This window comes from Paramisgurnus dabryanus, chromosome 18, assembly GCF_030506205.2.
Source record: "Paramisgurnus dabryanus chromosome 18, PD_genome_1.1, whole genome shotgun sequence".
In the NCBI taxonomy this organism is placed as follows: Eukaryota; Metazoa; Chordata; class Actinopteri; order Cypriniformes; family Cobitidae; genus Paramisgurnus; species Paramisgurnus dabryanus.
The window spans coordinates 19067429-19092435 of NC_133354.1; the positions used below are offsets into that span (position 1 = coordinate 19067429).

Here is a 25007-nt window from a genome sequence, read left to right on the forward strand (position 1 = left end):
ATCAATAGAGTTGAGTACTTGATACCCGCGTCCATCTGCAGGAGTGTGTCAGCGCACCAGCTGGCTGTGATTTCCGCTGTCTCATCCGTGCATGAGCCGCTTACTCCTGTAAGAAAAAGGACCTCGTGTAACCACACAAAAAAATGCAGAGATAATGGACGTAGCTTGATTAATTTTTCTTTGTAATGTGATTCTGTTTATCCTGAAAGTACATCTCCTGCACTATAGCAAAATTACAGTGTTTTTAAAGCAGTTAGCGTCTAATGTGTTTCTTTTTATGTGGGCCAGGGGTGTCATTCCTATTCAGATGTATACTGAGACAACTGATGTAAAAATTCCTTGAGCCAAAACAACATATTTTTTAAAATTTCGATGGGCTGCCTGAATATATTTAAAGGGGACATGTCACAATAATTTTTTTATGTGTCACATAAATTATTTGGTGTCTCCTGAGCTTATATGTGAAGTTTTAGTTCAAAATACCAAATAGATAATTTATTATAGCATGTTAAAATTGCCACTTTGTAGGTGTGAGCAAAAATTTGCCGTTTTGGGTGTGCTTTTAAAATACAAATGAGCGGATGAAGTGCAAACACTGATTGCAATGATGGTGGTTTGATGCAATTCAAACTCAATTGTGCTGTGAATTATTTTCTCTCTCTCTTTCTCTTTCTGCACTAAATGGCAGTGCTGTGGTTGGATTAAGGGGTGGTATTATTGTAATAAGCGCTCCTTATGACCTCATAAGGAGAGCCAAATTTCAATGATCTTTCAGGGTTTCCCGCAGAAAATTTGTTAGTTGAGGTGGTAGGGTTGGGTGAGTGGGCAGGGCCAAGGGTGTGGCAATCAAAGGGGTGGGGCGTATGCGTCATGATGAAAATTAAAATATTTTAACAAAATAAATAAATACATTTTTTTTTAAACACTCAAATAAAACTTAATTTTGAAGAAACTATGACAAAAAATGAACACATATTAGATTATTAATGAATAAATTTTTTTACCTCTAATGGGAATAGCTGCGTGATGAAGTGAAACTAAAGGGTTAATAAACACAAACTAAAGCAGATGTTGTAGAACGTCTGGCGAACGATGATAGATAGCGCAAACATTGTAAAAGCTGATTATTTCCCACTATTAATTACATTATCTTAAATGAGTGTAGCATGTAAATAATGCACATAAATAAAGTGAGTGTAAAACCTTAGCAGGTTGCTCCAACAACGGAATCACTAGCTAACTTACTTTAAATTTAGAAGAACTGTAGACTAATACAATAACAGGCTTAAATAACCCCAAAACATAAGTCCACTTACAGTTCTCACGGACACGCGTTTTTTCAACTGGCTATCCTCCAGACATGATGGACCATGTCTTATCTCATTTCGGCCGTGTGGTGCGCATGCACGCTCGCAGTGTGAAGCGCGTCTGCGCTTTTCTCCGAGATGTTTTATCAACTGGCTAGTTATCCTCCAGACAGTGACAGTCCGAACCTTGTCTTTCTCATTTCGGCCATGGCCCGTGAGGCGCGCGTCCCCGCATGCGGTGTGATTCGCGTATGCGCCATTCTCCGAGAGGAACTTGACGGCCTTTTGTGTAGCAATTTTTTTTTTTGGGACGACCCAGTTAAGGCGGTAGGATTTCCAAGCTTAGGCGGGCCACCTTAACTGAAATATGCTGCAGGAAACCCTGCCTTTTTTTCACGTGCTTGTAGAGAATGGTTTATCAAAACTAATTTACATTTTCTAGTTTGATAGAAGCACTGGGGACCCAATTATAGCACTTAAACATGGAAAAAGTCAGATTTTCATGCCATGGCCCCTTTAAATCTGATTTCCACATAGTGTTCATATCGAGGTTATTTTTTTAATTTGAGATGCTTGATAACGTAACATTTATGATGCAAGATGCTTTGAAGCAGCGTAAGTTGCAAAGCAAATGAGTGTCTGCAAAGCAAAGGAAATTAAAGCAAGGGTTGTATTGTGCAAACTGTCTAACCCATAAAACATTTAAATCAATGATTGCAACAAAATCTAAAATATTGATTGATTTAGTCTTTTTTTGACAGTGACCCATCCCTACAACAAATTACGACTACAAAAGAATCACCTGATCGCTGAAACTTATTGTGCACATTTATAAGGGACAGCAGGAGTTATACAAAGTCACTGAAAGTCGACCTGTTGTCTGTGTTATTGTATCATACAGACATGAAAACATGACAGTTCACCCTAGTTCGCTTGCAGTCTCACAGGAAGAGTTCAACTCCACTGTGCACTTAGATTTGTCTGGTACAGTGCAGCTGTTAAAATCCATCAGTTGATCAGAGCAACCTACAGCGCACCGAGAGAGAGAGAAAGAGAGAGAGAGAGAGAGAGAGAGAGGCTCTTTACTGCAGAACACCTACACCTCTGAGTCATCTGAACCTCATAGCTCAATATTCTCTCTCTCTCTCTCTCTCTCTCTCTCTCTCTTTAAATCTCTCTCTCTAAATATCTTCCTATCATCCAGTTTTGCTTGCACCCTGTGTGCCTGCAGTGGGTGATGTGAGAATAAGTACCTCCCCACTACCATCATGCTCAGCACTGCGTAGTCACTGGTCACCGATACACATAAGCAGACATCCTTACAATTATCACCATTATGAGCTCAGCGTTTTCTGGGTGTATGTTTTTGTGTGTGTGTTTGTGAACGGTCTGTCCCATTATTTAAAATGTTTCCCCAGATCAGCCAGAATTAGGCCAAGTGAAGTTTATGCCCGCCGATCGTCTATTATTAATATCAAAGGGATATGAAATATGCAGGAGGCTCGGTGTACGCGAGAACCTGTCATTGTTGTTAGATCTGCTTCCTTTGTGATGCAACATAATGGAAAACAAAGACATATCGGCTGCCGTTTGTCACTACCTTCACCCAGCTGTATGGCCATCACCTCCTGCTATTGTTAATCAAGACTACTTACACAATCACACACATACAGAGCGCTGCTTCAGGCCTATTCACTTTATGCTGAGAATGATTTGTGTTGTGTGCTGCTCTATCTAGCAGCGGTAGGGTAGCTATATCTTACGTAACAGAGAGGGGAGAAATGAAACAGAGTGGATAAACAGAGAGGAGTGAGAAAACAGAGAGGAGATGAGAAAAGAGATGAAGATGACAGAACACAGAGAAAAGAGGAGGGGAACAGAATGGAGAAAAACAGAGGAGATGAGGAGCAGAGAGGAGATAAACAGAGAGGAGGTAAGAGGAGAGATGAAGACCGGAGATAAGAGAAATCGATATAAAAGCAGTTGAGGTGAGACGAGAGATGGGGAGCATAGAGGAGATGAGAGAAAAGGAACAGAGAGCAGATGAGAACAAGTAAAAGAAGAAAAACAAGAGGTGAGGGGAGTAAAGAGGAGAGATGGGGAGGAGAGATGAGAGAAAACAGAAAAAAGAAGAAGAGAGCAGATGAGAGGAGAGATGGGAAGCAGAGAGGAAATAAGAGAAGAGGAACAGAGAGCAGATGAGAATGAGTAGAAACAGAAAACAAAGGAGGTGAGAAGAGAAAACAGAGAGGAGAGGAGTAGAGAGGAGAGATGGGGATCAAAGGGTAAGAAAAAAGACAGAAGGTGAGAGGAGAGATGAAGAGCATAGAGGAGATGAAAGATAACAGAGAAAAAAAGCAGATATCATATGAGGTGAGAGGAGAAAAAACAGAGGTGATGAGAGGAGAGATGAGGAGCAGAGAGGAGATAAACAGAGAGGAGGTAAGAGGAGATAAAGACCAGAGATAAGAAAAAACTGAGAAAAAGGCAGAAAGCAGATGAGGTGAGAGGAGAGATAGAGAGAAGAGACGAGAAAATAGAAAGCAGAGGAAAGGAAAAGAGAGCAGACGAGAACAAGTAGAAAGAAAAAAACAAGAGGTAAGAGAAGAGATGGGGAGAAGAGATGAGAAAAACAGAAAGGAGGTGAAAGGAAAGATGAGGAGCAGAGAGGAGATGAGAGATAACAGAGAAAAGAAGCAGAGATCAGATGAGGTGAGAGAAGAAAACAGAGGTGATAAGAAGGGAGATGGGAAGCAGAGATGAAAAAGAGAGATGAGAGAAGAGGAACAGAGAGCAGATGAGAACGAGTAGAAAGAAAAATAACAAAGGAGGGGAGAGGAGATAAACAGAGAGGAGAGATTGGGAGCAGAGATGAGGTAAAAGAGAGGAGATGAGAGGAAAGGAACAGAGAGAGCAGATGAGAACAAGTAGAAATAAGAAAAACAGGAGGTAAGAGGAGAAAAACAGAGAAGAGGGGTGGAGAGAAGAGATGAGAAAAACAGAAAGGAGGTGAGAGGAAAGATGAGAAGCAGAGAGGAGATGAGAGATAACAGAGAAAAGAAGCAGAGATCAGATGAAGTGAGGGGAGGTGATTAGAGGAGAGATAGGTAGCAGAGAGGAAAAAAGATAGATGAGAGAAGAGGAACAGAGAGCAGATGAGAATGAGTATAAAGAAGAGTAACAGAGCAGGTAAGAGGAGAAAAACAGAGAGGAGGTGAAAGGAAAGATGAGGAGCAGAGAGGAGATAAGAGATAACAGAGAAAAGAAGCAGAGATCAGATAAGGTGAGAGAAGAGATGGGGAGCAGAGAGGAGAAATAAAAAGATGAGATAAGAGAAGAGGAACATAGAGCAGATGAGAATGAGTAGAAACAGAAAACATAGGAGGTGAGAAGAGAAAACGAAGAGGAGTAGAGAGGAGAGAGGGGGAGCAAAGGATAAAAAATACAATGTGATATGAGAGATGAGGAAAAGAGAGGAGATGAGAGATAACAATGAAAAGAAGCAGAGATCATGAGGTGAGAGGAGAAAAACAGAGGTGATGAGAAGAGAGATGGGGAGCAGAGAGTAGAAATAAAAAGAGCACATGAGAGAATAAGAACAGAAAGCAGGTGAGAACGAGTAGAAACAGAAAACAGAGGAGGTGAGAAGAGAAAATAGAGAGTAGAGAGGAGAGATGGGGAGCAGAGGTAAGAAAAAAGAGGGAAGGTGAGAGGAGAGATGAGGAGCAAAGAGGAGATGAGATAACAGAGAAAAGAACCAGAGATCAGATGGGGTGAGAGACGAAAAAAGAGGTGATGAGAGGAGAGATGGGGAGCAGAGAGGACAAATAAGAGAAGAGGAACAAAGAGCAGATGAGAACAAGTAGAAAGAAGAATAACAGGTAAGAGGAGGTGAGAGGAGAACACAGATAGGAGATGGGGAGAGGAGATGAGGAACAACAGAGAGGAGGTGAGAGGAGAGATGAGGAGCAAAGAGGAGATGAGACATAACAGAGAAAAGAACCAGAGATCACATGGGGTGAGAGACGAAAAAACAGAGGTGATGAGAGGAGAGATGGGGAGCAGAGAGGACAAATGAGAGAAAAGGAACAAAGAGCAGATGAGAACAAGTAGAAAGAAGAATAACAGGTAAGAGGAGGTGAGAGGAGAAAACAGAGAGGAGATGGGGAGTGGAGATGAGGAAAAACAGAGAGGAGGTGAGAGGAGAGATGAGGAGCAGAGAGGAGATGAGAGATAACAGAGAAAAGAAGCAGAGGTCATATGAGGTGAGGAGAAAAACAGAGGTGATAAGGGGAGAGATGGGGAGCAGAGAGGAAAAAATAGAGATAAAAGAAGAGGAATAAAGAGCAGATGAGAACAAGTAGAAAGAAGAATAACAGGTAAGATGAGGTGAGAGGAGAAAACAGAGAGGAGATGGGGAGTGGAGATGAGGAAAAACAGAGAGGAGGTCAGAGGAGAGATGAGGAGCAGAGAGGAGATGAGAGATAACAGAGAAAAGAACCAGAGATAAGAAAAAACTGAGAAAAAGGCAGAAAGCAGATGAGGTGAGATGAGAGATGGAGAGCAGAGAGGAGAAAATAGAAAGGAGAGGAAAGGAAAAGAGAGCAGACGAGAACAAGTAGAAAGAAGAAAAACAAGAGGTAAGAGAGGAGATAGGGAGTGGAGATGAGGAACAACAGAGATGAGGTCAGATGAGAGATGAGGAGCAGAGAGGAGATGAGAGATAACAGAGAAAAGAAGCAGAGGTCATATGAGGTGAGCAGAAAAACAGAGGTGATAAGGGGAGAGATGGGGAGCAGAGAGGAAAAAATAGAGATGAAAGAAGAGGAACAAAGAGCAGATGAGAACAAGTAGAAAGAAGAATAACAGGTAAGAGGAGGTGAGGGGAGAAAAACAGAGAGGAGAGATGGGGAGCAGAGAGAAGATGATGGATAACATTAGCCGGGATCATATGAGGTGAGGAGAAAAAACAGAGGTGATGAGAGGAGAGATAGAGATGAGAGAAAAGAGGAGAGAAGAGCAACAGAGAGTAGATGAGGTGAGTGGAGAAAGAAACAGAGAGGAGATAAACAGAGAGGAGAGAAAAAGAAAATTAGAAGGAAAAACAGAGGAGAACAGGGAGGAGTGAGAGGAGAAAACAAAGAGGACAGAAACTTCCTCAGGGAAGAGGGGAAGAGATAGCAGAAGGGCAGATAATGAGGAGACAAGAAAGCAGAGGAGAAGAGCAGATAATATGAGAATATTAACAGGAAGGAGAGGATAGGAGCTGAGAAGAACACACATGGGTGAAGCTGCCATAGGGAAGAGGAGTAAAACTAGATTGAAGTAAAGAGAAGAGAGGACAGATGAAACAGATAATGAGAGGAGAAGATGAGTGAGCAAGGCAAGAGAATGATCATCTATCAGGAGAGAAAGTGGAGTACAGAGTGAAACTACATTTAGTCTTCGCTGTGGGTGATCATGACAGACTCATTGTGACACACAGCAGATTGCGTTTACATTCTCGTCCTCATGCATTTGTGCAGCACGTGACACAGGAATGTGAAGAAGCATGTTAATTGCACATTTAATACCTGCTTCTCCTCAAGCCTTGTTAAAGCGACCCAGGGAATTAATTTACACAGAAACACTTAACACTAGGATCCAAAAAGATCATTTTCATGCAAATGTTGTTTCAATATGCGGGGTCCACTGTTTTATACAGTAAACACTTTCTGCTGCTAACAGAGACAGCCCGCGCATCTGATTTACCTATGCATTATGCAGCACTGATGCAACGTGACTGAGCATATCTGTATTTTTTTCTTTCAGTTTTGGATTACATAAACTTATCCCTATCTACTAAGACTTAAACAGCGCAACATTTTAGATGGTGGTAGAGCTTTGTGAGAGGAGAAGGTTTTTATGTCGCCAGGAGAAAATCAGGTGCTCAAAGGGAGAAAGAGAGCCCACCTGGGTATATATGGCTCCTATGAGACACCAACCCCCCCTGCTCTCCCACAAAAAAAACATAACAACAGCACCACAGAATAAATGAATACATGACCTCTCGAACATACAGTACTGGTATGAATAATCAGAGCCATAGCACTCGAACTGCAATATTGACATTTTTATTGCTCCCAAGTTGCTCTTTCAGAGCTCAGAAAATACTTTAGTAGAAAATAAAATAGAAGACAGTTGTTGTCATACATCTTTATCATGCTGGAATACTTGATTCTGATTGGTCAGTGACGATATTCAGAGGGTTTGTTATTACCTTGTTATTCAACCCCTGGAAACTAATATCACAGCCCCATTTGGGTACTGCGTTGTCATCTTGAACTTGATGTAATACTTACAAATAAATGCATGATTGTTATGCATAATTAATAACATTTATGAGATTTTATTCAGGAATAACTAAAGTCCTCCTGTGGTGAAAATGAAGTTTTTATTGTTGTTTATATTTCTATACGGTGTTTTTAACCCCCTGGGGTTCTATTAAGAAAGTGTACGATTTAAATGTACAAAAATATGCTATTACATCAGAGAAATTTATACATAAACAAATATACCGGTACGATAAATCAGTATTTCAGTATGGGAAAAAAAGGTTATGGTAAGATAAATTGATATCCTGAGGTCCACGTATTACATTGATGTTTACATTTATGCATTTACCAAACATTACACTGCATTCATTGTAAATTTGTATCACTATTTGCGTTCCCTGAGATCGGGCCAATAGAGCGCAGGAGCACTTTGAATGAGTATCTCATTGCTACCTCTGAGAAACAAATGAGATGTTAAGAGACTGATTCTTTCTTTCACAGCTTTTTCTTTCATCCGAGTTGTTTCTCTTATGAGAAGAAATGGTGTCATGCTCCTTTTCCCACAATGCAACAGCGCTTTTATCGATGGTTGGGGTGCAGTAGAGGAGGCAGGGTGAAGGAAGGCAAATAATCACAGCGTGAGAGGGCTGGAGCAGTAACAGTTGAATACAAGGGGGCGGAAGAATCTCTTTACCAGTCGGTGGATAAGCGAGCACACACGGATAGTGGGAGAGAGTTCAGCCTGTGACTTCGCTGTCATTCATCAACCCTGTTCCTGCAGAAAGAGCGTTAACTGCGGCCCCATGGCCCCAACGGTCCCCTTAGCCGTTTCCTCTAGAGGCCTTTTACTCTTTCCGACTATGCCACAATGCCTGATCGCATCTATGGCTTTTGCTCTATAATGTGTGTTAATGGTTCATGTTAATGGCCCATTTTGCATGTATGTCAGACTCGGCAGGCTGCTTGCGGCTGCTGTGTGATTTAGGGCAGATAAGTCCGCTAATTCATCTGACCGTGAGGAATCTTAATTTAAGCCGGTTCCTTAGAGACATTTAAAGCTAAATAAGTGCTCGTTTGGAGAATGGATCGATCGATTCGGGTATTGATTTTTAAGTAAAGGAGCTTTTCGGATGTAGTTTGACAGAATGCTGCTAGTGTCCCTCGAGTGAACTTGCATCGTAAGAAAAGGAGGATCATGTGATGAGTGTGTTCAGCACAAGAAATTCAAGTTTGCCTGTGCGTTGGTCAAAGAAACATTAGTAAGGATGGATGAAGACCTGATGAGTTAAAATGGTAGAAACAGGAAGTCAGATGGAATGTTGCTTCACAGTTTTTCACACATCTCAGACATGGTGACGCAATTACAGTAGGGCATAACACACAATCTGGACTTTCAGTACACACACACACATGCACGCACACGACTTTCCCTTTCCCTCAGCCAACCCCTAACCCTCACATAAACCCTCCTGCATATTTACATTTTCAAATAAGCATCATTTAATATGATTTATAATCAAATAATGGGGGTCGGCCAGACTTTTACTGCCATTGTGGGAAAATTTGGACCCCACAATGTATAAAAACCTGTGCCTACAAGAGTAAGTCTTTAACTGAAATGTTTGACATTTTTCTTTCCTCACAAGCTCATAATTGATAATTTCACAAACCTTCATCATTGCTATTTGCCGTCGCGCTCCCATGCCTGTGTATCAGCTGTTTGCGTTCACTAAGTGGGTTTTAAATGTGTGTCCCTCACTGTCCGGTGCAACGCCAACACACACTACAGTCTGAGAGCCCCTCTGGGGTAAAAGCTTAGGCTGCATCTCCATGCCAACGCAAACTCCTCATTTATTTCATTCTTTATTCTCATCAAATTCATGTCTCCATGGCAACAAGAGTATGCATTTCTCTCCCTCTCTCTCTCTCTCTCTCTCTCTCTCTCTCTCTCTCTCTCTCTCTCTCTCTCTCTCTCTCTCTCTCTCTCTCTCTCTCTCTCTCTCTCTCTCTCTCTCTCTCTCTCTCTCTCTCTCTCTCTCTCTGTGTGTGTCAGAGAGATTTATTTTGCAAACAACCAACATAGATCTATAGGGCAGCTATGTTTTATATAAGGTCATGTGTGTGGTTTACTCCCTCAGATGTGCACAGCTGTGATTGTGTTTACTGTAATTTCTGTCAGTTTATTACGGCTTGATCAGTTTCAAGATTATGCACAGGGGTGCGGTTATTCTGTTTAGTATCTTTGACTGTATAAATTAGCTTTAAATTAGTGTTTGTATCAAAGCATGTAGATTTAAGGTAAATAATCCCTACTAATGTTTTTCGTACTGTTATTACTGAGCGTATTAGCAGGCCTTGAATGTAATGCAGGTATTATATGTTTTATGTCTTGTTTTCATTGGTAAAATATCTTATTGGTCTGTGAAGTTTCAGCTCAAAATACCACACAAATTATTCGTTATAGCATATTAAAATACCACAATTTGGGTGGGAGCAAAAACACGCTGTATGTACCTTTAAATGCAAATGAGCCACTGTTCCCCACTCCCTTACCAACAGACAGTGAGGTTAAAAATAGATCTGATTCTTGTGAATAAAGTCTGAGACAATAGTATCTTTAACTGCACTAGCACTACAATGTGCTAACAAACACATTTATATAAGCATTTGGTGTAAAATTTACCAGTCAGTCAGTGGCTGTGGGTTGGGCTTTGTTTGTGTGATGTCACATTAACAAAAAACAATAAAAACGGCATGCTTTGGTTTAATGGGGATTAGAGGAGAGGGTGGATTTTTTATTTGTAGGGTTTTTGTGTTCACACACTGCCAACACACATTTATGTCTAAACACCTTGTAAAAGTCCATTTTGCATAATATGTGCATTAAATAAACAATGTTTTATAGTTGTTTTCAGATGTTCATTGTTACATTTGTTTACTCATATGATAGAATCCCAGCTTATTTTAATATAGTAAGTATAAATGATAGTTTGGTCCAAAACCAGACAACTTGTTTTTTTATTCCAAACATGTTTATTATTATGTTATCATGTTTTATTGTTCTACTTAGCTGTATTAAATTTAAACGAACCAACTGTAGTTTGATTGATATTCATTGGAATGCACAAAAACACGATTTTTGAATAATTAAAAAAATTATTGTTGTTTAGTTATTGGAACCAAACTCTCCAAATGTTCCAAGTGCTTTCAATGACCAAATTAAAATCCTGAAAAGGCATTTGTGTCTGCTTTTGTGCTTCATTCAGCTTATCTAGTCATCTTAACTCTCTTTAGTGTGTGGTGACATCCATGGGCAGTTCTTTGACCTGATGAAGCTGTTCGAGGTGGGAGGCTCGCCAGCCACGACACGATACCTCTTCCTGGGCGACTATGTGGACCGGGGTTACTTCAGTATTGAGGTGAGAAAAGAGTCATTATATGACCCCACAACAATGCTGATCTTTTGAGAAACTGGTTGGGAATCGTTTAGACCCTCACGATTCGATTCAGAATTGATTCTTAGGGTCCCGATTCGATTCAAAATTCGATTCTTAACTTACTAATTAGCATATTTGTGAAATCATTACGACACTGCGCTCAAAGCCAGACCCTGAACTGTCATATACTGTATTTTAATGCAACTAAGTGCTAAATAAATGTTCAGTTTCTGTTGTCAAACATTAAAACCAGTAAAAAATTGTATTTAAACGTTACATATATTGGTAACACTTTACATTAACGTTCATTAGTTAGCATTAGTTAACTACATTAGCATTAACATTAACATGAACTAATAATGAACTGCACTCATACAGCATTTATTAATCTTTGTTAATGTTAATTTCAACAATTACTAATACTTTATTAAAATCTTGTTAAAGCAACACTATGTAGTTTCCATGTAAAAATGACTTACAGCTCCCCCATGTGGTTGAAAAGCGCAACAGTGCCTGGTATCAGACACTCTTCTGCAGGCAGGGGGAGGGGCGGGGCTGTGTGCTCTACCCTCCTCCACCACTTTCAGAGTGTGCTTGTAGCAGCTAGGAGGCTGCTCAGGTTGCAGCAACAGTACAATTTGTCCAGTTAAAAGTTGTTCTATCACTGAAATAATTTTAGAGACATTATTTAAAGGTAAAAAAACTACATAGTGTTGCTTTAATGTACTGTGAACTAACATGAACAAACTATTAAAAGCTTTTATTTCTATTAACTAAACTTGACAAATATGAATAAATACTGTAACAAATGTATTGCTCATGGTTTGGTCATGTTAGTTAATACATTAACTAATGTTAACTAATAAACCTTATTGTAAAGTGTTACTAATACCCATATATTATTTCTTTATGTTAACCAGCAGTAACTTCCACAAACTGACACATCATCTAATCATCATCACTATACACAGTGATTTTGGCAGTTTTACTGTATTTATATAAGGCAGCGCACCCAGCGCCTCCGTCTGGATAACTAACTATGCGCATAAGCCGCATATATTTACAGAATAAGTTATATTCATGTTCTTTTGTCTAAACAGTCAGCGCATGTTTTGGGAAACGCTGTTTGCACAGTCAGATGAGTCAGTAAATGAAAGGCCTGTCACTCAATGAACAGAGAAAAGGCAGAGGAAGACCATCCCAACGTGTATTTTGCTTATCTTGCAATTTAGAATTAGTCAAACAGGGCTGTCCTAGATGTATTTGTATTTTTTTTTTTTTCTTTCTCTACTGCTCGTGTAAGCTCCGTCGTAGGTGTGCATGTGGCGTGCGCTCTTTAAACTGTCCGTGTGTAGACTTACACCTTTTGGTTCTGATAACGTCACGTTATTATTTTAGAAAGAATAAAAAAAATTTTCATCATTTGTGAATCGGTACAGAATTGTTCACATCCACATCGTGATGCATCAGTTTATTTATCTATAGGACACGTTCCTCTCCCAAATTCATGTCCCAAAAACTCAACGTAGATCATCAGTTTAATTTAACTAGATTTCTGACGCTTTTATACATAGGTGTGGAGATCTTTTGTTGTGTGGTGAATTGTTTAATAATCTAAAGGGTTGTGACATAATGCACATGATATCTATACATTTTTGCAATTTTTAGGGGTACTAACTATAAAGTAATGTAATGTAGTAGTAGGCTGACACAATTATGCAATTATTTAAAATTGTATCAGCTGCATTTAAATCACTCTGGGATGATGTATTTGTTGTTCTTCTTAAATAGATGAGATCTACTGCATGAGTTTGTCAGTCTGGTTGTGTTTAGTGTGTGTGTCTGCAATAAAGAGAGAGAGAGAATGAAGCACACTCGTGGTCTGGTCTGAGGGCAGTCAGTGAATGCGATAGGGACTGACAGTAGACGTGATAACATATGTAATGTAATTGGAAGTGTATCATTAACACTACACAGGCCTGCATTAGTGTGGTGTATGTGATGGTAGGTATCTAGTAAATTTGGACATGTGATTCAATGTACGTTTTTCTCTTTCCCTGCAGTGCGTTCTATACCTCTGGTCACTGAAAATCCTCTACCCAAAGACACTATTTTTACTGAGAGGAAATCATGAATGTAGACATTTGACAGAATATTTCACCTTCAAACAAGAATGTGAGTATTTTCCTTGTTCACCCCTTTAAGTGTGATGTGATGGGAAAGCCTGGATAGAGAATCAAATGAATGCATTTTAGTTATAAAAAAATAGCAAAACACACTATTCAATTGAATGTATCTATTGTTCCTGATAGAAAGAAATCTTTCCATTTAAAGTGAGTGAGGTTTGTAACACTGAGTAGGTGGGAGGGGTTCGGGAGGGGGGGATGTGAAGTATGTGGTAATGCTTTAAGAGTGGAGCCTTCCCATGAGGCTAAGCAGTGGAGCACAGAGACTCGTGAGGTGGTAGGGAAAGGTGCGTAGTTCTTGTGTGTCTACACCGCTGACCGGTTGCCATAGTTACAAATGCTTTCGAGAGGTGGCGTATTGAGACATAATGAGAAAAGGACACGCATCGACACGCTGAGAAATAAAACGTCATCTGTCTTGAGACACTTTTTATTTTGTGAGTGAGTGTGTGTGAGACGCGCTGAGACACCGATAAAGTTGGGTCCCGGTAGAAAACTAATGAGGGCAGAGAAAAACACGATGAGGCTGGAAGTGTAGCCATTGTTTATACTAGCTTTGCCACAGATATTAGGTTATCACACTACTGTTTTCTACATAAAATCATCCAACATAAAGAACATTTTGTGAAAAGACTAAGGCCACATCAATGTAAAATCAAACTTTAATGCTCCCAATCTTTTCACAAAGATGCAATTACATGCAAAATAAATGCCATTGTCTTCTTTTCTATCTCTCTCACTGTGCGTCAGGTAAAATCAAGTATTCAGAGCAGGTTTATGACGCTTGTATGGACGCGTTCGACTGTCTGCCCTTGGCTGCGCTCATGAACCAACAGTTCCTGTGCGTCCACGGTGGACTGTCCCCGGAAGTCCAGACTTTAGACGACATAAAAAAGGTACTGCCAAGCCATGCGTGAACAGCGATGCTGTGTGTGGGAGGACAGACATTTCATGCATGGCCACAACAAAGCACTGTATGTGTGTATTTCTATATTCTGTATGATATTTTTGTCGTTGTGGCCTAGTTGGACCGCTTTAAGGAGCCCCCAGCATTCGGGCCGATGTGTGATCTGCTTTGGTCGGACCCACTGGAAGACTTTGGCAATGAAAAGAACCAGGAATACTTTAGCCACAACACAGTGAGAGGCTGCTCATACTTTTACAGGTAACTGATTTTTGGGGCACAAGAAGAATGTTGGGCAATTTTGAGATGATGATGGATGGGTGTGTATCGTAGTTCCTGTTGAAGCATTACGTTGGCAGCGTAAAGGTCATGGGTTCAAACCTAAAGGGAAACGCATACTGACAACATGTGTATGTTGTAATGTGAAGTGTCTGCCTAATGCATGAATGCAAATGTGCGTGTTTGTAACCATGCGCGTCTGATGCTTGTGTGACACACATTTTCATTGTATGTGCTTTTGTGTACTGTATGTATGTGTGTGAGTATGAGAGTGGCAGGGCAGTCGATTCGATGGGGAGTTGTTGGGTCTCTCAAGGTGTCCCGGTCTGCTGTTGTTTTCTGCCCTCTGATCGGACTGCATAATGCAACAAGCACTTAATATATTTTACACACACCTAAAATGTTGAAGGAAAAGCAGCGTTTGTGTGAGAATGAATGTGTTTGTTTTTGACAGAGTAAGAGTAAAGCTCTGTATATGCTGTATGTATTATTATTTCTATGGTATTATTTATTGTAGCATTTATGTTAGTCTGTACGCTGATGAATCGTATATACATTGCTCCCTCTCAAACACACACTCACACACACACACACACACACACACACACACACACACACACACACACACATAGAAGATCATTGTCAAGGATTTATTTGACATCTTTAAAAAGTCTTGTGAAATGTCCCCTTTAAATAAAGAGTGAAAATGTGTCGATTGTTTAAAGTTGGACATCACTTTTGGCCATTTAAAGGATTATATGTGCACGTATTTGTGTCTCTAATACACACAATACACAGCTGTGTTGAATACTGCAGGATGCTGTCTGGTGTAAACAGCCTATTTAGGCCTGTCACTTGAAGCTCTAGATTCGTTCGTGCATCTCTGAGCTGAGCCACGGCCCAATATTACAACATTACTCTTCCTCTATCTGTGTGTTAGCAGTGACAGGCACGTTACTGAGCATGCACGCACACACGATTGAATTTATCACACCACGCTGCATACTTCACTGCACATAGATACCCACACACATATCTGTTATGCAAGGCTCAGAGAAGCAGTTTGTTTTAATCAGTGTTGTCAGCGTTCCTCAAGCTGCCCACCTCACCGAATCACCATGTTGGTCTTTACACTTTTACTCAGTCGCTTTGGAGCATTTGTTAAAATTTGTTTTGAACAAGACAGTCAAAATGTTTAGCCATGTTGTCAATATGACAAGAGTACACAATTATAGGTGTCAGAATTTTCTGATGTGAACTTTATGACTACAGTTTTGATAATGATGATTGTAAATGAACATGGCTGCACTTTTTCTATTTCACCAGTATAAAGTTCATTTGTGTACAGTATGTGAAATTGTTTTGGTAAAAAAGTTATTGAATAAATCATATTTTACAGTACTATTCACTGTATAATTTAAAAAATCTAATCTCAACTCCTGATGTCCCAGGCTGCGACTGAGAAAAACTGTAATCACCCTTCTTTCCATACATTCGCTCTCTTGCTTATTTAATTGCTTTTATGCATGCAAACTACATACATAAGGTTTTCCCATAATGCACCTGTATGAATGAAAATGTCAAAATGCATATTACGGGAAAAGATGCAGTGTGTTCTTTGAGGGTCAGTTTATAAAGAGTTTACCAGGTTCATGCAATGCCAGAATGTCATGTTAGTCTTTGAGTTTTTTTTACCATTTACCATGCTGAGTTTTACAGTAATGTGATAGAAAACAAGTAAACTGAAGTCCACAAGCTTCACTCTTCATGTCTGAAAAAAATACTTTTATTCATAAATTTAGCATTTGTGCAATTGGCAGGTACTTTTATCCAAAGCATCTCACAGTGCATTTAATCAGTATGTGTGATCCCTGGGATTGAGCTTATAGCCTTTGCAATGGTATTGCTCTACCAATTGAGCTACAGGAACATGTGGTAGATCAATGGATAGATATACAGACAGACAGACAGACATATTAGATTGATAGAAAGGCAAACAGACACATTAAATCGACATAGACAGACAGATACGGTAGATTGATATACAGACAGACACATTCGATTGATTGATAGACAGACAGGCAGATATATTAGATTGATAGAACTTTAGATAAATAGACAGACAGACAGAGACAGACAGAGGGACAAATACAGTAGATCCATAAATAGATAGACAAACAGACAGATACAGTAGATAGATAGATAGACAGACAGACAGACAGACAGACAGTAGATCCATAGATAGACAGATACAGTAGATACAGTATATAGACAGACAGACAGACAGATAGATAAATAGACAAATACAGTTGATCGATAGATAGACAGACAGATACAGTATATAGATAGACAGACAGACAGACAGACAGACAGTAGATCCATAAATAGATAGACAGACAGACAGATAGATAAATAGATAAATGCAGTAGATCGATAGATATACAGACAGATACAGTAGATAGATAGATAGATAGATAGATAGATAGATAGATAGACAGACAGACAGACAGACAGACAGACAGACAGACAGACAGTAGATCCATAAATAGATAGACAGACAGACAGACAGACAGACAGACAGACAGTAGATCCATAAATAGATAGACAGACTGACAGATACAGTAGATACAGTATATAGACAGACAGACATACATATAGACAGATACAGTACATCAATAGATAGACAGATAGACAGTAGATCCATAAACAGATAGATGGATGGATGGATGGATGGATGGATGGATAGATAGATAGACAGACAGACAACAGACAAATACAGTAGATCGATAGATAGACATACAGACAGACAGATACAGTAGGTCGATAGATAGACAGACAGAAACAATAGATAGATAGATAGACAGACAGACAGACAGACAGACAGATAGACAGACAGTAGATCCATAAATAGATAGACAGACAGACAGATACAGTAGATACAGTATATAGACAGACAGACAGACAGACAGATAGATAAATAGACAAATACAGTAGATCGATAGATAGACAGACAGATACAGTAGATAGATAGATAGACAGACAGACAGACAGACAGACAGTAGATCCATAAACAGATAGAGAGACAGATAGATAGACAGACAGACAGACAGACAAATATAGTAGATCGATACATAGACAGACATACATATAGACAGATACAGTACATCAATAGATAGACAGACAGACAGTAGATCCATAAACAGATAGATGGATGGATGGATGGATAGATAGATAGATAGACAGACAACAGACAAATACAGTAGATCGATAGACAGACAGACAGACAGACAGATACAGTAGGTCGATAGATAGACAGACAGAAATAGTAGATAGATAGATAGATAGACAGACAGACAGACAGACAGACAGTAGATACGTACGATAGATAGATAGATAGATAGATAGATAGATAGATAGATAGATGGATGGATGGATGGATGGATGGATGGATGGATGGATGGATGGATGGATGGATGGATGGATGGATGGATGGATGGATGGATGGATGGATGGATGGATGGACAGACAGACAGATGCAGTAGATAGATAGATAGACAGACAGACAGACAGACAGACAGTAGATCCATAAAATGATAGACAGACAGACATACAGATACAGTTGACGATAGATAGATAGATAGATAGATAGACAGACAGACAGAAGAGGGATCCCTTATGGACTCTAGATCTTACTGTTGTCAGCAGAAAGAATGAAGTGGAGCGAAGGAAAGAAAAAGCGAGAGAGAGTAAGGGCCCACGCTGCGGCCAGCAACGGCAGCACAGCACTGCGATCTATCCCACAATCCCCAAGGGCTCCGCAGTGTGGTGTTGCCATGACGACCCGCTTCCTCTTCCTAAACTGGAGCGAGTGATGGTTAGAGAGAAAGAGAGATGCAGAGGAAGAAGTGATTGTTAGAGCGCTGGAAAGAATGAGAGAGAGAGAGAGAGATCTCACACTGTTTTACACACTCTTTGGGTTGTAGGCAAACAAATGCAGTGCTGTGTTGGTTCTCTCTAACAGTGAAGGTGAGAGGTTGCTTCAGGCTATACATAAAAACCTCGGATGAGCTTCCCTCCTGTATATCAAACTGTGTTTCAGTAGTTTCTGACTGGGCAAAATTATGAACGGCAGCCCTCCTGCTTACTATGTCTAGGGTGTTTTTAGTTCAAACTGAGTACATGCAATTTACATGCAATGTGTATATGCAATTTAACAAATGATCAAAACTTTTGAATATACATTAATGTGTATGTGTGTGTGTGTGTGTGTGTGTGTGCGTGCGTGCGTGCGTGCGTGCGTGCGTGCATGTAGCTTAACTGGGTGAACATTGACTCATAAAATGTATAGATTGAATGCACTATAAACTGCTTTGCATAAACGTATCTGTAAACAGTATATGTGAATGCATGAATGAGATTTGAGGTGTGATCTACATAAATACCTGGTAGAAATACCTGCGCACCAACATCCAAAAACACAACATATGCTTGTGGGCAGCTGTGCTGTTTTTTGGCAGTGGAGTGGGAATGCTGTATCCATCAGTATAGCACCACACTGGAAACATGCTGAACTGCAGGCATGAAACATACACACAAGCCACGTATGTTTTGATTGGCTGATAGTGGAAAGCATAGAAAAACAATACGACGTTAATGAGACACGTCCACCCACATTTACTGAATGCTGGCTCTTATTTTCTCTCTTATTCTCTTTTCCCTCTCTTATTTTCCATGTTGCAGTTATCCAGCAGTTTGTGACTTCCTACAGAATAATAACTTGTTATCAATCATTCGAGCACACGAAGCACAAGATGCAGGGTATGTATTGTCTCTCTTCCTCTCTCTCTATCTCTCTCTCGGGCGCACTCTCTCACGCTCTGTCGATCTCTCTATCTGTCATAATCTGTATTTCCATTTGTGCATCTTACTTGTGGTATCGGTTATCTCATGCAGGGGTGGGCCAGTGTCTGTGCCTCATCAAATGCAATTGAGAAAACAAAATAAAATAAATAATCTTAAATAAAAGAGTAAATATTATGAAATGTGAGAATACACTGTATCCAGCGTATTTTCTAAGCTAACACCGTTAAACTGCAACACCAATGGATAAAGTTTCAGAGCGAGGGTGAAAGCATTGCTTTTGTGTGAGTGTAAGAGTAAAACACAGGCAAAAAGTCACGCGGGAGAACACAATGCCTCCACATTGCCATGATTGGCTGATTATCATCAATCCGATAATTCCCACCTATCATGTTCGCAGCTATTACACAAATTGACTTGAATGGGTGAAAGTGGTAGAAATGGATGGACTAATGACACGGTCAACACCTCGCCCAGCCTGACATCACCGCTGTCAGTCACGTCCAAATTGAAATGTAGGCTACTTGAAATGACTTGAAACATGAAATCATCTGTGAGTGAGCTGGTTTTCAGCTCGGCTGGGTTAAATTAAAGGTGGACCTCTGTGCCTGCAGCCATCAACGATACCTGCTGGGAAATGAAGGTGACCAAAAATAATAGCTGCTGAACAACAGTACAAATTGTAATTGTTGTAGATATTATTTGTGACCCTGGTTAAAGTCATTTTTTGTGATTTACTGTTTTCTGTGTAAAATCATCCTAGTGTAAAGAACAAAAGCTTGATATCTTTAATATTGAATAAGGTCATGTCAAAGATTGAAATCAATGAGTAAACTTTAATGCTCCTCATTTCATTATTAGATTGTGAAACTTTAAAGTGTTTTTGAAAGACAGGTTTTAAGAAATGTAAAGAAAGTGTAAAAACTTATAAATGGCAGGATTCTAACAGTGAACTTGATTTGGTCCTAATAAGTATATAAGTATATAGCATGTACAGTAAGGAATAATGTATAGACGGTTTCATCAGGCACACGTGCGGTGACGCGATACGCGTCTGGTCCGAACTTTAATTCCGGTTTCAGGGTTTTTTTTAATGGTCTGACTAGTTGTTAAACTGAACTCTTGAACAAATACCTCGTCGAAAATAACAAATGTTTTGGTTTCCTAGGTAATCTACGTGTTATTTATTTTGCTTGTTTTCTAAATAAACTATGTTAAAGTACTTTATTGTTATTTTTCTTGCCGGAGTTTACCGGAAGTTACGTGTTGACCACGAAAGCCGCTTGTTTATGTTGTTACAACTGAAACTGTATATAGGCAGCAGGTTGTTATTGCAGAAATAAGCACTGACAGTGTGATCAGGACCCGGTGCGAAGCGGAGGGGGTATCACACTGAAGGGGCTTATTTCGCGATTGGCCAATCAAAATCAAGCATTACAATAAACCATGTAATAAATAGTAATATGTATAGTAAATGATGATAAATATAGTAAAAATCATATAGTAAAATGTTTAAAATCTAATAGTAGAACATTAACATACAATGATGTTATGAATGATTAACTCTTTCCCCGCCATTGACGAGTTATCTCGTCAATTAAGAAAAACATTTGCATAGAAAATGTGTTTCTGAAGAATTTTTATGTTAATCTGCAATACCGCGTTTATCCACTTTATGAAAAAACTGAAGCCACAACATTATTTTCTAATTTTAAACTCTCTGTATGTTTTGATAATCGTTCTAAATCTGACCTCTAACAAAATCCCTTCACAAAAATGCAATTATTTTAGCTTTTTGAAAAAAAAAATATTTTAAAAAAATTTCTTTCATGTGATATATTTGTATGTTTATATATTTTGAGAAGAAAATGTTTCTGGAAGGCATTTTGTGAAACTTTTGTGAAAATCCCAAAAATTATGGCGCGCTACTTTTCAAAAAATGTCTGGCAGGGAGTTAAAGAATGTTAGGCTCCTTTTTAAGAAAATATCAAATTAGTGCAGTTATATAAAAGCAAATAGATTTCCTATATTTTTTGGATTGAATCTAACACGGAAATAAACACTAAACTGATGTTGTGATATGCAGAGTTGGAGGTAACGCATTACAAGTACTTTTCTTTTCTGAAGTAAAGAGTAAAGTAACGCATTACTTTATAAATTTACACATTAATATTTAAGTTACTTTTTTATAAAAGTAATGCAAGTTACTTTTCAGTTTAATTAATTAAAAAAATAAGGTACTGAATTAATCTGAACATAGTCACATAGAATTACTTGAATACAGAACTTCTGTCATAAAAAACACCTCAGCCAAGTAAGAAAAAGTAACGCAAAAGTAACGTAAGTATTACTTTCTATGACAAGTAACTAGGTAATGAAATTCGTTTGGGGGAGTAACTTAATTTTGTAATGCATTACTATTAAAAGTAACTTTCCCCAACACTGGTGATATGCAACATTCAAATGTAACAAAGATGTAACCACGATCACTGGCCTGTTACCAAAGTCTTCTGATAGTCTTCTCATTCATGTTAATGATAACATTACATATAAGAAACACATTTTTAATTTGGTGAACGGATACACAAGCCTTATTGATAGTGCAGTTGGACTGGAGAGGTTGATACACTAATCTGGATCTCTTCTCTCTTATTGCACACAGATACCGGATGTACAGGAAGAGTCAGACCACCGGCTTTCCTTCTCTAATTACCATCTTCTCTGCACCAAACTACCTTGATGTTTACAATAACAAAGGTGAGTTCAGCCACTTGAGTCCATAGGGTGAGATGTGTGTGAGCGTGAGCACTGTGATGAGAAGAGAGAGCGGGATGAGAGCGTGGGCTGGAGTGATCTCATCCATCAGTCGAAGTGACCTCATCCATGTGCTCTCATCATCCGCTGATTGAACAGGGTCATCTCTCAGCAGTACCATCTAGTGGAGGTGGACGTGATATTTACCTTGATTTTACTTTGTTTGCAACACATATGTATCTTAAAGCTGGATAAATAAGCTTTCCATTGATGAATGGTTTGTTTGGATAGGACAATATTTAAACGTGACTCAAAATATTGAGATAATTGCCTTTAAAATTATCCAAATGAAGTCCTTAGCATCACATATTATTACTAATGATAAATATTTATTTTTATATATTTATGGTAGGAATTTTACAAAATATCTTCATGGAACATGATCTTTACTTAATATCCTAATAAATTGTGTCATTAAAAAATAGATAAGACCAATATAATGTATTTTTGACTATTACTCCAAATCTACTTCTGCTTATTATGACTGGTTTTGTGGTCCAGGGTGGTCCAAAGACTCAAAGACTTATTTTCTGTGGCAAAACTTAAAAGTTATAGTTATTATCAAACTTTGGGGAGGTTTCCCAGACAGGGTTTAAATTAATCCAGTATTAGGCCTTTTTTGTTATTAGGACACTTAAGTGGTTCTTATAAACAAACCTTACAAAAACCAATACTGGTGTGCATCTTGAGACAAAACAATGGCACTGATATATGTTAAAGTCGCAATGAAATTGAAATGAAAAACTATATATGTATTTTTAATAGTGTGGTATTATTAACAAATGACTTATCTGTGAGCTTCATTATTTTTTTTAAAATTCGTGTGTGCTCATAATCTTTAATAAAAAATGCAAATCTCCTCCCCTCCTCAAAACGATCTCTATTCACTTCCGGTCAAAAGTATGGCAGGTGGGCGGGGTCCGGGAGAAGATCGCAGTGATTAGCAATTAGCAACACGACCCAACTTCAAACGATCCAATCAGATCTCGATGGACAAATTCAAATCCAGCCCTGCCTTATTTCATCTCAAAAGCCGTTTCATTCGGATATACGTCACCACGGGGAAAATAAGGCAATCGCTACTTCCGTTTCATGGCGACTTTAAGATACTTTGGGCTCTATCATACACCCGGTGCAATGCAGCGCAATGCGCGACGCAAGTGTCTTTTGCTAGTTTCAACCCGGCGCAATGATCATTTTCACGTTTAGCGCCACGTTGTTTGAATAGCAAATGCATTTGTGCAAAATGTTGCGCCCATGGGTGTTCTGGTCTGAAAACGAGGTGTGTTCAGGCGCATTGTTGGCGTGTTGCTATTTTGAGGCAACTAAAATAGACTACGCCATTGACCAACAAAAACCTGGTCTAAAGTCTAAAGTCAATGGCCCAATATGTTTTTTTTGTTATTTTAAGAGCGCGTAAGTAATATGCGCCTATAAACGGGACAACAACGCGGGGTTTGCTTATCACATACATGAATGCGCAGCAGCACAAAAATTCTTTTAAATATAAAAAGATTAAAGGATTGAAATGTAAAAGATTATTATTGAGTCTCTTGGACATAAATGAGGACCGATTATGAGACTTTAAAATGCACAAAGAGCTGCTTCACCTTTGGCATGATAAGTAAATGAATGCTTTGCTTTAAACAAATGCATCTATTTTAAATGTTTTTTAAATGCTACCCTACTGATTTATTGTATATGATGACTCTGTACCTGTGGATATAGTGAGATGAGAAACATTTTAAGTAATGCTTTTTAAAAATTGCCGCTGTCCGAGTGCTGAAACGCTTCGGCTCTCCGCACGTTTGTAAATTCTTTATCTCTTGTTTGCATTTTTAGAGTACAAACCTTTTCTTGCATATTTGCAAATAATTTTTTATGAGATTACAATGATTATGTAGGATATTAATACATTTACAGCAATTAAAATCCTACTATTTGTAAAGGTTTTAACACAAAAATTTAAGTTTCAATAAAAATGAAAACAACAATTTTTTTAACGTTATTCTTAAACTGGGGGTCTTCTTCCTCTGCTTGGTTTTGCAGTTTACAAAGTCCGTCATCTAAATAGGGATTAGACATGGCGCCAGCGCAACTGGCTTTTAAAGGGGATGAAAGAGACTCTCATTGGTTTATTGCACATTACGCCCAAAACACACCAATTACTCATTAGGAAAATATGAACAACCGTTTTCGACCCTGTGCTCGGCGCACAAACCATTTTTCCCGTGGTTAAATTAGCAAAAGCGGCATCAGACACGCCCATTTAGACCGTGCGCCGTGCGCTTTAGACGATGCGCTTAGATTGTTAAAATAGTTCCCTGTATGTCTGTACAAGGTGCTTTTTTAATAAAGGCATCTCAAACATGCATTTTAGTCTGGCACTAGAATAAGACCTTGCCGGGAAACTGCCCCAATAAATATTAAATGGGTGTATGTTCATGTCACTCTTTGTTTGGATTGTTATAGGTTTAAAAAATTGACTTTAATAATTTAAAATATTGAATATAATAAAACCCCCAAAACAGCCAAAAAGTTTCAAGCCCAGTTTTAATGTCACCTTTATGTAACCAAAAAGAAGAAAGTTTAGATAATAAAAATGAACCCCTGGGATGCAAATGTGCACATAGTTCTAAAAACTATTCATAGAAGTTTCTCCGACGGCGAATTTATCGCTGTTAGATAATCACAAATACGCACTAAAGCAAAATAACTTGGTTTGTCTGAGCAGTTATAGTTTATTCATAAAACAGTGTGTACTGGAGACACAATTAAAACACCCGTTCCACCTGCATTAGTAACCCTGAGGCTCATGAAACAACATAGTGTTGAGATTACTGCTTATATTATTGATTTGAGTAAAGTCTAAATACTGCAGGCTTGTTTACTCTGATTATTCACTT

At 38.9% G+C, this 25007-nt stretch overlaps 1 protein-coding gene across 2 annotated transcripts in view; it reads left to right on the forward strand.

Moving 5' to 3' along the window:
* Positions 1–25007, forward strand: part of ppp3ca (protein phosphatase 3, catalytic subunit, alpha isozyme) — a 52127-nt gene that overhangs the window by 19322 nt on the left and 7798 nt on the right. For both annotated transcript variants that reach the window (XM_073812589.1, XM_065287159.1), the window contains exons 3-8: positions 10916–11040; positions 13122–13233; positions 13995–14140; positions 14270–14409; positions 19168–19245; positions 21950–22044. In XM_073812589.1, the coding sequence (XP_073668690.1) occupies positions 10916–11040; positions 13122–13233; positions 13995–14140; positions 14270–14409; positions 19168–19245; positions 21950–22044 (696 nt within the window). The remainder of the gene's footprint in view (positions 1–10915; positions 11041–13121; positions 13234–13994; positions 14141–14269; positions 14410–19167; positions 19246–21949; positions 22045–25007) is intronic.